The sequence below is a fragment of the Artibeus jamaicensis genome, unplaced genomic scaffold (assembly GCF_021234435.1).
Source record: "Artibeus jamaicensis isolate MK-2021 breed Jamaican fruit bat unplaced genomic scaffold, CSHL_Jam_final contig_465, whole genome shotgun sequence".
In the NCBI taxonomy this organism is placed as follows: Eukaryota; Metazoa; Chordata; class Mammalia; order Chiroptera; family Phyllostomidae; genus Artibeus; species Artibeus jamaicensis.
Genome location: NW_026521843.1, coordinates 28,176,187 through 28,191,826, shown reverse-complemented (window position 1 = coordinate 28,191,826; position 15,640 = coordinate 28,176,187). Strand labels below are relative to the sequence as shown.

Below are 15,640 nucleotides of genomic sequence, written 5' to 3'. Positions count from 1 at the left end.
ACTGTTATACTTTCTCACCAGCAGTGGTCGACAGTGTCTTTTCTTGTCACTCATGCCAGTGAAGTGAGTTACCCGTCCTTGGTCTTTGCAGTTAGTCTGAGCGATGCCAGTGCATCTCTCACTGAGCCCTGCAGAGTATAAATGACTGAGTGGCTTTAATTGGATTTTATCGACTTAGTGAGATGACTATTTTATGATTTTCAGTTTATATACATATTTTATGTAGTTTTTAATTATATTTTACTTTTTAACTACAGCAAGTCGTTTCTAAGTGACTGGAGAATATAATTTGATGGCTGCATTTTAAACTATACATTACAATATAGATGTTTAATTTGGGGGATTTTAAATCACTAAGTATACTGAATTTACAGGTTTTATCCGAGAGAACCAATATTGAACCTTGGGTTTGTGCCAACATCATTCGTCTCTTTAATGATGATAACACAATTCCCTTCATTGTACGTTATCGGAAAGAGCTCATTAATAACCTTGATGCTGATTATTTGAGAGAAGTCCAGCAGACTCTAGAGGAGCTACGGTAAGGAATGCGGGGAGAGGCGGGCCCAGTGTGAGGGGAAGGAGGGCAGGGGAACCAGTGAGGGGCAACCGTGAGGAAGTGAGTGACATTGTATTTCAAGAGTTTCAATGTTTTGGTCTTTTTGAAAAATGTTTTTAAAGATTTTATTTATTTTTAGAGAGAGGGGATGGGAGGGAGAAAGAGAGAGAGAGAAACATCCGTTGTCTGCCTCTTGCATGCCCTCACCTGGGGACCCGTTCCGTAACCCAGCCATGTGCCCTGACCGGGAGTCAAATTGGCAACTCTTCGCTTTGTGGGACAGTGTGAACCCAATCCATGGAGCAGCACCTGCCAGGGCTGTTTCTGGATATAGTCCTAATCTGACGGAGGAAGCCAGCTCTATTTTACTTATGTGAGGTGTCAGGGTCCCTCTGCTGGTATGTTCGTGCATTGCGTGGGCATGCGTCAGAAGGGTGGGTCGCACTGCGAGTGTGTGCCTGAGAGTTGTAGTGTCATCTTCTCTCCTGGAAATGATTCGTGTGACAGAATTAGGACTGGCAGCGGAAACTCAGAAAAATGCGATTTGGTCTCAGTCTTCAACAGCTTACACAAAACTGCTCTCTCAATACTACAGAGATGCTAAATGGAAAGTTCTTTGGCAGTAGAGAGGTTGGTAGGAAATGTGTATATTTTCTTTTTCTATTTTTTTTTGAGTGGATGGTGATTTTATAGTAGGGGATTGTAAATTGTGTATGGTTATAGAATGGAAAGTACCCTTTAAAAAGTTATGCCTATGGGCTTACTGTAATAACTCTGAAATACACATAGAGAAACTAGAAAGACTAAGACTATTATTCAGTGAAGTTAGGAAAACACTCTTCATTGTTCATGCATTTATTGCATTTGTCCTATATGCCAGGTGCCACGTTGTTGATGTGTGTGTTCTTCAAGTCTACAAAAAGAATCTGATTAGAACTGGATGTAATAGTACCAGTAAGCCATTCTAAAAGCATTGAGTTATTTTTACAAGCCTAATAAGCTTCCTGTGATTTGGGGGGACCATGCAGCTCACTAACTTTTCCACCATGTGGAGAGTTATATTTCGTTGAGAGCAAGATCGGTTACCAACTCAGGAGTATAAATGGCTAGCTAACCAAACAGTCCCAGATTTAAGTCTTCCAGGGCCAGGCTAGTATAATCAAATAGCGAGGGATAAGAACTGGAGGTCACAGTCCTGTCTCGGAGGGCCAGCCTCTACTCTTCTCTAGCAGATTGCTGGTACACAGTGTTATCTACCCAGTTTGACAGCTCTTTCTGTTCCGAAAAGAACCTGATAGTTAGTGTGGGTTTCTGTGTATAAAACTTTGGAGCCCAAGAGAGTCATCTGTGGACCACATCTGGAAGGCCAGTATTGCCATTTCTGTAGTAAGCTTTCTGTTTGGTTGAGTGCAAGGTAACGAAGAAAATCTGAGGGTTTGGGGATCTGAATTGTGAAGTGTCACAAACAAGCAAGGGTAGTTTATTAAAAAAAATTTAAACTATTCTACCAATATTTGGTTGTACTTACAGGTTTATTACTGTGATGATTATTATTATGTTCTTTTTCTATAAGAAAAACACTTCTGCAAGAGAGTTCCTTTCTTACAGTAGTGGAGGAATGCTTCTTGAAGTAACTGGGGACACTAACTGGGGCCTAGAAGGTCCTTTGATACCGGGCAGGGATTTCTTTGTGGTAAGGAGATAAGATCTCTTCTTTCTTAAGCTTTGCATTTTCTGTGTCTAGAGCATTGATTGGCTTGCAATCTGTTAATTGTTACCCATAAATGAGTAGGTCATTACCATTTAAGAAGTGATATAGCGAATAGAAAATATGAGTAAGTTTTATGCTAAAGATAAATATTGTTTAATAAATATGTTTATAATATGTGTATGTAAACATTAACATTTATGTGTATATAATTGAAACAGTTTATGAAACAACATTTATCTTTATAAACTGCACTCTCATATTTTCTATTTCATTTTTTTAAGTGGTAATGACCTACTTAGTTGGTTTCACTCCACACACACACACAGACACACACCCATATTCTCACATCCATGCACACACACACACTACGTTGCAAGGGGAGATATATTTCTTACTGAGAGGTTACGATTAAAAAAGTAAATTACGTAGCATGATTTTGGATAGTAAGAAGAGTTTTTTGTATTTTCTGTAAAGATGCACCGCCTTTGCCTCCCACGGGGGCCAGTGGGATAGCTGGTCTTCTGTCGGAGTGACTGGCAGGCCCCCACCCTGGGCTGCCAGGGCTGTACAAGGCTTGCAGGCTGCAGTCCAAGGACTGCATAGCCTCACCTTTCATTTGTAATCTTCTGCCTTTGGATTTTTGTTTCCATAATTAGATTAGATTTTTTCATCATTTTTAATAATTCATCATCTCTCTGATTTTGCCCCTCGTTTTAGCAATACCATCATTAGGCAGATCCTGTAAATAGGAACAGGTAATGAAATGGGATGAGAGGTGCTAAGTAGAGCAGTAGGACCGCATATTCACAGTGAAACATTATTATAAAGCGGTAGAACAACTGTGTCTTGTTCTCGCTCCTGTCTGTGCATTGATCCCTGGGATCAGCTGTTCTCCATGAAATCCTGGTTCTTTGTCATGGAAAATGGTACAGCCAAACCTCAGCCATTTTGTGCAGATATCTATGTGATCAGTCACCATATGATTCAGTTTTTGAACAAATCGCTTCTCAAACAGCCTTCTGGAACCAGGGTTCCACTGTATTTAGAAACTGATTATGAATGCCAGGTATACTCATCCTGAGTAGTGATACTCAACAGCAATGAGTACACGTGACACCCATAAGTTGGTGTCTAAGTACCATTCTCCTGATTCCCCCAGGACTGGGGTCCGGAGAGTAAAAGATGAGTCTAAAATAACTTGTTCCAGAGAATAAGGAAGTGCTTGAAAAATGATGGAGATATGGCAAAAGGACACAGAATCTAGCTTGAAGGAGTTACTTCCAGCCAAACAGAGAACAGTTTAAACATTAAAACAAATTATAGCAATGGGTTATAATCATTAAAAAAGTAAGAAATCATGAGTCCATAGTGATATAAATAAATTAATGAATACATTGAAAGTTTATTGAGGAATGGGATAATCAAAGTACCTCACCACAAAATACTTAATTTCAAAGGGAATACAGAATACCTGTATTATGGAGAAATCCACAGATACTACCTTGTCAGATGATTAAAGTTAATTAGTAATGGGACAAATATAAAGCATCTTGATACCTATTTGTCACACAAGAAGAGCGAGAACATGACTTCTTTGATATTCAGATTTATTATCCGAATCAAAGTGTGAGTAAGCATGAGAGAAATCCCAAATTTGGGACATTCTACACAGTAACTGGCCTGATTCACACCTTCTAAATTAAGGTGTTGAGGGGAAGGAGAGACTGAAATGTGGTGTCAGCTGGGAGAGCACTAGGTACCTGGCAATCTCACAACTCATGACTCTTACCGAATTCACTATGGATGTTATCGATACAGTGGGTGAAACTTAAATGAGATCTGAAATCTGAGGATTGGATGATAGTAACACCAGTATTAATGAACTGATTTTGATGGTTCTGTTGTTATGGATGGGAAGATTCTTGTTTCTAGAAAATGCACATTAAAATACTTGAAAGTAATGGCAACTTATTTCAAATGGTTCAGAGCAGGGGTGGGGGGGATGTTCTTTTTACTTGACCTGTAACTTTTCTGTAAGTCGGAGATAGCTTCAAAAGGAAGGTTTTGACGTGCAGGTCTTGTATATTACAAAAGTTTTTATTTTCAGGGCTGTTGCCAAGAAAGTTCGTAGTACAATCCAGAAAATCAAGAAGGAGGGAAAGATGTCTGAATGCCTGTTAAGAGCCTTGCTGGACTGTAAAACTTTTGAAGAACTAGAACACGTGGTAAGGAGCCCTTTTTATCTTTTAATGTAGACCTGATTATATTATGATTTAGGTCTGTTTATAGTTAAAGAAGACCTGGAGATAAAAAGCTGAACCATCAGCCATCATTATTGAATTCAACAAAAGATTTATTCTTCATTCAATCACTATCATGTGCATATTTGTGTTAGGCACTTGGGTTTATGAAAATGAGTAATATGTACCCCTTGCCTTCAAGGAATTCCCAGTCAAGCAGGGAACAAGGAGATGAGGTTATTGCAATGTGAAGCAGAAGGGAGAATCCTGAGCTGAAGGCCTAGTTATGAATGTCTTCAGCATGTCGTTGGTATTTGAAATTGTGAGAGTGGAAGATTTCACTCAAGGAGAGTTGGCGGGGTAGGCAGGTCGGGGTTGACCATTGAGGGACGCCCACTTTTGAAACGTGGGTGGGGGAAGGGGAGCCTAAGAAAGAGACTTGGGAAGAATAAGTAAAGCGGGAGGAGAATCAGATGACACCATGAAAGACCAGGAAGAGACGTTTTAGAAGGAGGTAACGATTAATCGTTTGGTGATTAAATGAGCAGAGAGGTTTGACAAGATACGAAGCAGAGAGGCTTGAGAAGATGCGAAGCTAAAAGGTATATTCCGGGATTAGGGGACCAGTGAGGGCCTTCCTGATATCACCTTCAGCAAGCCGTGTGGGAAGAGGAGCCGGAGGTCAGCAGGCCGAGGAGTGAACGTGTCTCAAGAAGTGGAGGCATTGAGTGTTGACAGCATTTAGAAGAGTTGGCTTCAGGCACTGGGTTTTTAGAATGACTGAATCCAAACAAAAACCCTAATTTTAAGTATATATAAAAGTGTCAAGAGTCAGATAAGGAGCAGCCACCTCTGTGCAGCCAGTATTATCCGGTTAGTACTGGTTCGTCCCCGGTGGCGGACAACGGGGCTGACGTAGGATGTCTTTAGCATTCTCACCACGTCATCTCATTTTGCGTCCTAATTTTAACTTTTGCTTTTTAAAACTGAACAATGTGGTGTGTTTTCTGACATTTCCTTTTTCTAGTCAGCTCCGTATAAAACGGGGAGCAAAGGCACCAAAGCCCAGAGAGCAAGGCAGCTGGGATTAGAGGATGCGGCCAGGACGCTGCTGGAGAATCCAGGGGTGCTCAACCTGCTGTCTTACGTGCGACCCGATGTGAAAGGTACCTGCTCCCCTTAAAGAGATGAGCCCTGTTTCTTTTTACGTTTGAAAATGTATGTTAGAATTTTTATTTAAGTAATACCTGTACAAAAAAATATGTAGCATGTAAAGAATGAGGAATTCTCACAAAATAAATCCCAATGTACCTCTTGCTTAGCCATTCAGTTTTCCTCTTTTGATAAAGTGCCTGTTCTAGACTTTTACCCATTTTTTATTGTGTTGTTTCTCTTTTTCCTATTAATTTATAAGCACTTTAAGGTATTCTTCTTCAGTTATCTGGGTTGCAGATTCTTCCTCCCAATTTATAACTTTTCACTTTCTGTATGCCGTATCTTGGTAAATAGAAGGTCTTAAGTAGTTATTGTAGTTAATATATGAATCTTCGCAACATATTGATCTTTACTTTTAAGATACTTGGTTTTTTTTCTTTTAAAAGAAATCCCTTTACATCCTAAGGTTATAAGGATGATAATGATTCTTCACATTATAAAGATTCTCATATTGTCTTCTAAAACTTTTATCCTGTTTCTCAAAATTTATTTAATTACAAAGTCGTATCTGTAGAAAGAATTTCAACAGCTCTGACCTACATGAAGTGTCCAGTGACGTCCGATGCTCACTCTCCTGCTCCCCAGGAGTGAAGGGTTTGTCTTCTCTTGGACGGTGTCTGCCTGTCCTTTTGTGTGGGCAGGCACAGGAGAGAGACAGGGAGGAAGGCGGAGCTTTTCTGAGAAAAACCCGAGGAAAGTGACAACTGATACATGTCAAGATGCATGGTTTTTATTGTCAAAAGGGGGGCCTGAGAGTGTGAGCTTGTTGAGGAAGAGTGGCCTTTTCGGGCGTGCTCCGAGGGGACTGACCCCTGCAGTCATTCCAGTCTCTTTCACCCGTTGTTCTGTGGGCTTGGAGCCGTGAGTACCCGTAGGGGGCAGTGTCTGACCACAAACGCAGAGTGTGCACGAAGCTGTAGGGAATCGCAGCAGGTGGTGACCTTGTTTTTAAGAAAGTAACTCAGTAAATTCGACTTTGCGACAAAAAAAAAATTGAGTATGTGTCTGTAAAACTACATATATCTTTTCATATACAAAACACACCTCAATGTCTGTTTTAAAGAAGACAATAATAAAAAGGAAATGCAAATTAGTATTATTTGAGTATAGAGATGGCTTGAAATGAGTAAAATTCAAGTTTAATTTTTTTAATGTGTATTTTTAGTTGGACTTTTAAATGGTTGCACCATTTAATAATTTAATAGTAGCTGACACTCTATAGCCATGTATTAAAATTGGCCCAGTCAGGATATGTTTTAATAAACTCCAATGTCGAAGCTTTTAGAATGTTAGATACATAAAGGTTTATTGCTTATTTTTTCTCTTGTGGTTGATTTCCTTCTATTTCTTACCTTCCGTGCTGCAGATTTTCCTCAGTGCACACTCACGCTGAGTTCCTACTGGGTAGGTTTGGTAACGGTATCGCTCTTCATCGTCGTGTGTGGTGATGCTTCTGGACTGCATGTGATGATGGGCACATGGTGGCTCTTCTGATGATGGGAACCATTCAGGGTCCGGCACAGTTACAGTGGTACTGACGTGTGTATCAGGACTTTCTGTTTGCTTTACTCCCTCTTTCTGATCACAAATGTAGAAGAATTATAATTAATTCCAAACAAGCTAGATAACTTCTACTTAAAGTTTGCCTGGAATGTTTGCTCCTTTTTTGGCCCCCTCATTTTTTATTTTTCTTAATCCTCACCCGAGGACATGCCTGCTGATTTTAGAGAGAGAGGAAGGAAGGGAGAGAGGTGGGCAGAGAGAAACATCAATGTGAGAGAGAAAAATCGATCAGTTGCCTCTCGCACTGTGTGCCCCAACAGAGGACTGAACCCACAACCCAGCATGTGCCATGAGCAGGAATCAAACCTGCAGCCCTTTGGTTTACAGGATGATGTTCCAACCAACTGAGCCACACTGGCTGGGGCCATCCCTTCATTCTTTATGCTACACAGATAGATACCCATAATCAGCCTCAATTTATTAATGTTCCTTTGTTTTGAAGATATTTCTCTGTTCCCTTTATATTAATGCCTTTTTTATAACTTCTCTAAAAACATCAAGAGAGTTGGAATTTGATCTTTTTTTTAAAAGAAAATTGTATTTTATTGTTTGTGCTGTTACAGTTTCCTTGCTCTTTCTCCCTTTGCCTGCCTCCACCCAGCCCCCGACCCCTGTCAGGCAATCTTGTCATCGCTGCCCCTTCCATGGTCCTGCACGTGTGCTCTTTGGCCAGTCCCTCCACCTTCCTTCACTGAGTCCGCCCTCCCCTCTGGCAGCCATCAGTCTGTTCCCGGTAACTGCTTCGGTTTCTGTTTTGTTTGTAGTACCATTTTTCTAAAGAAGCATTTTCATCCTTCTCATTCTTCAAGAAAGTTTTCAAGAAACCAGAGTTTCAGTGTCCTGGTTTTTTTACCCCAATAGAAGATACATACTAATTCTCGTACTTGCCACTGACCAACAAGAATTCAGTCTGAGTGAAAAAGATACTATGCCACGAATGGGTTACATCCTGGAAGATCCAGAATATTCCTGTGTTGTGTACAGGGGAGTAGCTTGATTGTTCTGTTGTGTTTAAGAAGAGGTGGCCTCAGTGCAGAGGAGGTAGAAAGAAGTGCTACCCTTCGATTTCTGTTACAGTTGTGGATGTTTGAAACACCTGCAGCTGGAAAGCCTTCACAAGGCAAAGGATATACTTTTCTGGTTCTTGGACTTTATTTTCTCCTGATTTCACAGAGGTGCTAAACTCTTAGAATTCTTCTTATCCTTCTTGTATTAAGCTCCTCTGATCAATTCTCTTTGATGGGGGAAGGTGCTTTTTCAAAACACACAAGAATCTTTTTAGTCCTTTCTCTTCCTAGTTGGACTGAACTGGGTGTGTAATTTGGACGAGAGTTTTGGATGTCTGATAATTTCTACTTCCTGTTGAGAACTACTGCTGTAGCAAAGGGCATCATCCCAGCAGTGTTTTTCTGTTTTTGATTATTTTCAATGACAGTTTACATTCGATACTATTTTGTACTAGTTTAGGTATACAGCGTAGTGGTTAGATGGTCATATGAGGTCTGTCCGGAAGGTAACCAGCCATGTAATATGAAAAATAGAGACATTTATTGAAGAAACTATAAGATACAAGAAACATTGTACCCAGGACAGTGATGCCTCAGTCCCCTTCGAAGTAGGCACCATGGGACCTCACACAGTTCTCCCAGTTGCGATCAGCTGCCCCGTCGTATTTTCCTGAATCTCATCAATGGTCTGAAATCTCTTGCCTTTCAAAGGTGATTTTAGTTTTGGGGAAAAGCCAAAGTTGCAGGGCACCAAATCCGGGCCACAGGGGGGGTGAGTAATTTGAATGGTTTGATGTTTCACCAAAAAACTACATGAGACATAATGCATGAGTAGGTGCATTGTTGTGCAGAAGCTGCCAATCACCAGTTACCCATACCTGCAGCCTTCTGAATCATATGAGTAGTTTCTGCAGAGGAATGTTCAAGCTTAACACAAAAACTGATTTAGATTCATTGCTCTACTTGCTCAGTTATTTTGAATGTGATGTCCACATAGTACTTGTGCTCAGTCAATGGCATCTACAGCCCTCACTGATTAGTACAGTGAAGTTGTCGTTGTTCATGCACGTGCATTCCAGTCCACTCTCCTTGGCTGCCAGGTTACGTCCATATCACACAAACTATTCTGATTATATTAACAGTGGTTGGACTTTCTCCGGACAGTTCTTATGTACTTTACAAAGTATTACCCCCTGGTATTTCCATCACCCAGTTTGCCCTAGCAGTGGGTTTTAACCTTTTAAAAAACAATTTATTTACCGATTGATTTTTTTAGAGAGGGAGGAAAGGAGGGAGAAAGGGAGAGAAACATCGATGTGAGAGAGCAATGTCAATCGTTGCCTCTCATACGTGCCTGACCGGGGACTGAACCCACAATCTATAGTCATACGCTCTGACAGGGAATGGAACTGGTAACCTTTCGCTTTGCAGGATGACACTCAACCAACTCAGTTACACCAGCCAGGGCTGGTTTTTTTAAAGTAATGAGTATCAGAATATCTGTGATAGTCTATAAAACAGGAAAAGGCCACAGTCTATGAAATAATTAATTAATTTTAATTCTCACCTGATGATAGATTTGTTGATTTAGAGAGTGAAGAAGAGGAGGGAGGGTGGGGGAGAAAGACAGACAGAGAGACAGGCAGAGAGACAGACATCGATGTGAGAGAGAAATGTCAGTCGGTTGCCTCCCATACGTGCCCCAGCCAAGGGACTGAACCTGCAGCCTTTAGATTGATGTACAGGACGGCGCTCCCACTGAGTCATCTGGCCAGGACTAAGAATTTCTGTTTTTAACAAGTACCTAGTGTAAATTTATTTTCGGATCCTTGGGCTGTACTTTACAAAGCATTGCTCTAGAGCTCTAGAATAATTTTAATTATATAGGTTTACGTATCGTGTTCCCCACTGATGGGGGTTTTCAAAGGCCTTTGTTATAATAGCCTCTTTCTAATACCCTCTTTCTTTTATCGTTTATTGTTTCTCATTGAGAGAGTAGTAATAGAAAGACTAGTGTAGTAGTAGTAGTAAATAGAGGAGCAGTGAGTTTGTGGGTTACATACTTTTTCTGACTTGTCACCATGGTGCTCTCATTAGACTTTGCACGATGATACTGTGAGATGCTTTGGAGCGCCAGGAATTAGTGCATAGTGAGTGGTTTTCCTTAACTGAGGACCGATTTAGCGAGACAGCTAACACGAGAGCAGACATTGATCGACTGCTTACTATGTGCCACCGCTGTTCCAAGTCTTTCATACACAGTCTTTCACTTTTCAAAGGTAATTTGTTCCTGAAAATGCCCTCATAGAGAAATTCTCTTGAAATATAAACAGAATTCTTATTAATTTCAATGGCCAAATTTTTTTCTTTAAATTTCCTTGAAATAAATGTAATTATGTCAATAGTTAAGAGTAGTTATAATGCAACCCAACAGGGCGTTTTCTCCTTGTTAATTACTCTGTAAGTCTGTCTTTGTCTCCGTTACTCATTAAAACTATACTTTCAGAAAAATACATGATACTCAGTGCTTATGTAATTTAAGCATTACTGCAGGAAAGAAAGCTTTAATGGAAACAGAACAATAAAGGAAAAAGAAATGAAAGAAAACAGTGAAAATGGTCTAGCTCAATGTATGAGTTATTGCAAGCGTCATAATGTACAAGACTTACTGCTATAAGTTAGCAAACTAAAAGAAAGCACTTGGAAGAATTTAACATACCATTGGTAGACAATTCAAATGTGAAGATGAGCATAATTCAAATGATGCTCATTCGTATTGGTAGACACCAAGTGTCACTGGTAGACAATTTAAATGTGAACATGAAACTTAATGAGTCTTGTTTCATGCTTATGCAATTTGAGGGATTCAAATGAGTCATTGAGAATATGAAGAAGTGCCTCATAAGCCAAAATAGGAATATTAAGAAACTTACTTTTTTAAAATTAATATAAGAACATGGTTTAAAAGCCAAGGAGAATTTTTGTAACTGGAATGAAAGTATGTCTTGGGATATGACTCAATTAATATATATTTTCCATAACATGCTTAATCTTTGTAAATACTTCATGAAGTAAGTGTTAGTCTACTTTTATCAGAAACTGAGGCACAGAGGGGTCAAGCGACTTGCCCAGAGTCGCACATTGGGTGAGCGGTGGAACAGGGAGTAGGGCGGAGAGCTGGTCCCAGCGCTGCACGTTCCACCACTTGGTTATGTGCTCTGTGAAGGTGCTGCTCTGTTCCTGCTTTTGGGGACTTGTTTTCGTTGGAGAGGGAAATTAGACACTGCTATGACACTTTTCTGTCCTGAGTCTGTCAATTTAAGGTTTTTATTTTGACTGGAATGAGTTTATTGTGATTTAATTTTAGACTTAAAAACCAATCTGCAGTTCTTGGTTTTGTTTTCCTTTTTATCCAAAGGGCTTTCGGCACTCCAGGACATTGAAACAGGGGTGCAGCATATTTTAGCAGACATGATTGCTAAAGACAGAGAAACACTTGACTTCATAAGGAAATTGTGAGTACCTCTTTGTAGATTTATGCTGTTACGGGCTGCATGGTTAGTGCCAAGACCAGTGTTCATTAACAACTTGATTTTCAGGCATTTTCTTAAGTAGCAGAACTCAATACAAACAACAGGACCCTAGTATATAACACAGGTACAAGTAAAGTTGCTGCCGTTGAATTCTGAGAAGGGAGCCTGGGACTGTGCCTGCTCATTCTCCTTGCACCTCAGCACCTCAGCGGAGAGCCCCGAGGAACACCGTTTAAAAGCCACTGAGTCACACAAAAGATGATGGAGAGAGATTCGTGTTCGTTTTGAGTTGGTGGCATTTTTAAAAAAACATTGTGATGTATGCACTTAATTTTATAATATCCCCTTTCTGGTGGTCCTGGTGATTAGGCTAATGAGAATATTTCATGTCAAGTATGGCTGAAAGTACTGATCTCAGAATGAATTTTAGCCAATGGAGAGCAGCTTGCCCACGGTATCAGTAGTCCCAGTGTGTAAGAGATTTTCAAAAACCTTTGACCTAGACCCTCCTTGGGGTTGTGGATTTCATGCCTCATTAACATAGATACTCATTTTAAACCGATTTTTAATGTTTTCTGCATCAGAAGAGAGGACAGAGCTTCGCTGGAGGCCTGCTCTTCCTCTCCTCCGAGGAAAGGTGGGCATGAGCCAGTTGACTGCTGCAGCTCGCCAGGGTTTCGTTCACTTGAGGGAGAGAGCTTTGCTGTTTTCTCAGTGGCCCTAGCCGCTGAAGAAAGTAGGAGAATTGCCCAGGTTTTTAAGTGTGTTTTTATAGGTAATTATACTGCAGAAATTTGGTTCAGTTTTATACATTGTCCTTGGAAGCTGTTCTGACACATTTTCTTGTTTCTCCTTTTTGTAGCTTTTAATTGGTTCTGACTGGCTTACTTGGTGGTTAGAGAAGGATGATGTCTAGGCTAGGGTTTCTGGTCTGATTCCTTTTAGATAGTTTGGTCTCTTATATGCAGACGGTATCTGCAGATGGTATCTGAGCTCATTTAGGCATTTTATGGGAGGGTTGAGTTGCTACACAAGTAGATGTGTAGGACCTATGGTAGCGTGAATAGGCAAAGAGTCCTTATAATGAGTCAATAACATTTTTATAATTGGACATTGTTTAAAGAAATTACATTCAGTAGTGGCTTATCATTTTTGTTAACCTATTCAATATATAATATGTTTCTTTACTACACATATTAATAACTACTTGTTTTTAAAAAATATTTGTGCATTTGAACAGGTGCCAAAATAGATATATTTCTATTCAGTCATCTTTGGCAAAAGTGTCTTCAAAAAAAGTAAATGAGAAAGATGTTGATAAGTTCCATCTCTACCAGAATTTTTCATGCAACCTAAGAAACATCCAGCATCATCAGGTAAGTGAGGAAGTCGCCTGGCGTGCTGGTGCTGGTGGGGTGATCATGACAACGCTCTGGTTTTCCCTGTTACTCTACTTACTAAGGAATTAAAGAATTTTAAGTCAACTATTTTCTTTTTTATTCATATAAATTTTTGTAATATTGTCATATTTTTCCACATAAATGGGGAACTGAAGACCCAGAGATGTTAGTAGGTGACTAAGAATTATTAGCATAGCTGACAATGTAACACCACAGGTGTCTTTGTGATGGTGACCTTTCTTATTAGACCCTGCTTACAAGTATGCTGGGATGTAAGCTGTATTCTGGGCCTTTTCCATGTGAGGTACAAATTAAGAGATACCTGGTTTAGAATAGAGTGTGAGAGATCTCACTTAACTGTATAAATCATAGTTATTATACCTCAGACTTTTAATTTCATTTCTAAGTTTACTAATTTTTTTCTGATTGTAGTGATAGGATGTATGTTCATTGTGGAATGTGGCTTTTAGGTCATATAGAAAAAAAAGATGTTCAAGTCCAAAGTATGACATTGACTCTTACATTCACCTATAGTAGCTACCTTTACTAGTGTTCTTTTTTGTGAGGGTTTGAGCTTCTGTCCAGTGCCTTGTCATTTTGGTCCGATGGACTTCGGTAACATTTCATGTAGGTCGGGTCTACTAGTGACAGACTCTGTCAGTGTTTGTTTATCTGGAAATTCCTAATTTCTCCTTATTTAAAATTTATCATTGTAAAGTACATAAAACATAGTTTACTATTTTAACAATTTTTAAGTGTGTAGGTCAAGTAATGTTAAGTGTATTCACATTGTTTTGCAAACAACCTGCAGAACTCTTTCATCTTGCAAGACTAAAGCTCTGTACTTACTAACAATCTCCTTTATTTTTGAAGGATAGGTTTTCTGGATATAGGTTTCTTAGTTGACTTTTCTTTTAGTACTTTGAGTGTGACATTCCATTGTCTTCGGCTTCCATGGTTTTTATGGAGAACTAGCTGTTTATTTTAATGAGCTTTTGCACATGATGATTTATGAGGTCTGTCTAGAAGGTACCAGCCATGTAATATGAAAAATAGACACATTTATTGAAGAATATACAAGATATAAGAAACATTGTACATAGGACAATGACACCTCAGTCCCCTCCCAAGTAGGGAGGGGACTGTTCTCCTAATTGCCATCAGTTGCCCAGTCGTATTTTCCTGAATCTCATCGATAGTCTGAAATCTCTTCCCTTTCAAAGGTTATTTTAGTTTTGGAAAAAACCAGAAGCAGTAGCATGCCAAATCTGGGCACCAAATCACCTGGGTGATTTGATGTCTTTTTAAAAAACTCAGTATGAAATATGAAGCATGAGCAGGTGCATTGTTGTGATGAAGCTGCCAATCATCAGTTACCTATAGCGACAGCCTTCTAAATCATCCAAATAGTTTCCACAGAGGAATGTTCAAGCTTAAAATCTAATGTAGATTTGTTGTTCTGCATGCTCAGTCATTTTGAGTGTGACAGCCACACAGTATATATGGTCAGTGAAGTGTGTCTACTGTCCTCATTGACTAGTACAGTGAAGTCATCATTGTTCACGCATGCACATTCCAGTCCACTCTCCTTGGCTGCCAGGTCACATCGATGTTGCACAAACTGTTTGTATTTTAACAGTGGCTGGACTTTTTCTGGGCAGACCTGATGTACATTTCTCACTTTATTCAAGATTCTCTGGCTTTGGCTTTTGACAGTTTGATTTTGATGTATCTAGCTGTGGATGTCTTTGAGTTTATCTTGGAATTCATTGCAATTCTTGGATTGCAAGGTCATGTTTTTCATCAAAATTGAAAATTTTTTTTCGCCATTGTTTCTTCAAATATTTTTCCTGTTCCTTTCTCTTCTTGTCTGGTTCTTCCACTGTATGTGTGGTTGATTGTGTCCCACAGGTCTCTTAGGCTCTATTCATGTCCTTTTTTTTCCCCTAGATTCTTCCTCAGTTGACTAGTCTTGAAGTTTGCTGACTCTTTTTTCTGCTTGTTCCAGTTTGATATTGAACCTCTAGCAGGCGTGTCCAACCTTTGACACCTCTGGGTCACACTGGAAGAAGAAGAGTTGCCTTGGGCCACACATTTAATAAATTGCAATACATAATCACAAAATCACAAAAAAGTCTCATAATGTTTTAAGTAAATTTACGATTTTGTACTGGGCTTCATTCCTAGCCATCCCGGGCTGCCTGTGGCCCATGGGCTGCAGGTTGGATACCCCTGGGAGTGAATATTTTCTCTGTCATTGTATTTTTCAGCTCCAGAATTCCTGTTGTTTTTATTTTTATAATTTCCAACTCTTTATTGATATTCTATATTTGTTGAGGCAGTGTTCTCCTGGATCCCTTTATATTTCTGTCTATGATTTTCTTTAATCTGAGTTTATGTAAGACCGTTGGT

General features: G+C 39.6%; 1 protein-coding gene across 2 annotated transcripts in view; it reads left to right on the top strand.

Annotated features, from left to right (window-relative positions):
• The window catches only part of SRBD1 (S1 RNA binding domain 1), a 187,489-nt gene that overhangs the window by 17,587 nt on the left and 154,262 nt on the right, over positions 1-15,640 (top strand). For both annotated transcript variants that reach the window (XM_037161255.2, XM_053667113.1), the window contains exons 5-9: positions 375-541; positions 4,378-4,495; positions 5,538-5,676; positions 11,714-11,810; positions 13,069-13,204. In XM_037161255.2, coding sequence (XP_037017150.2) covers positions 375-541; positions 4,378-4,495; positions 5,538-5,676; positions 11,714-11,810; positions 13,069-13,204 — 657 coding nt within the window. The remainder of the gene's footprint in view (positions 1-374; positions 542-4,377; positions 4,496-5,537; positions 5,677-11,713; positions 11,811-13,068; positions 13,205-15,640) is intronic.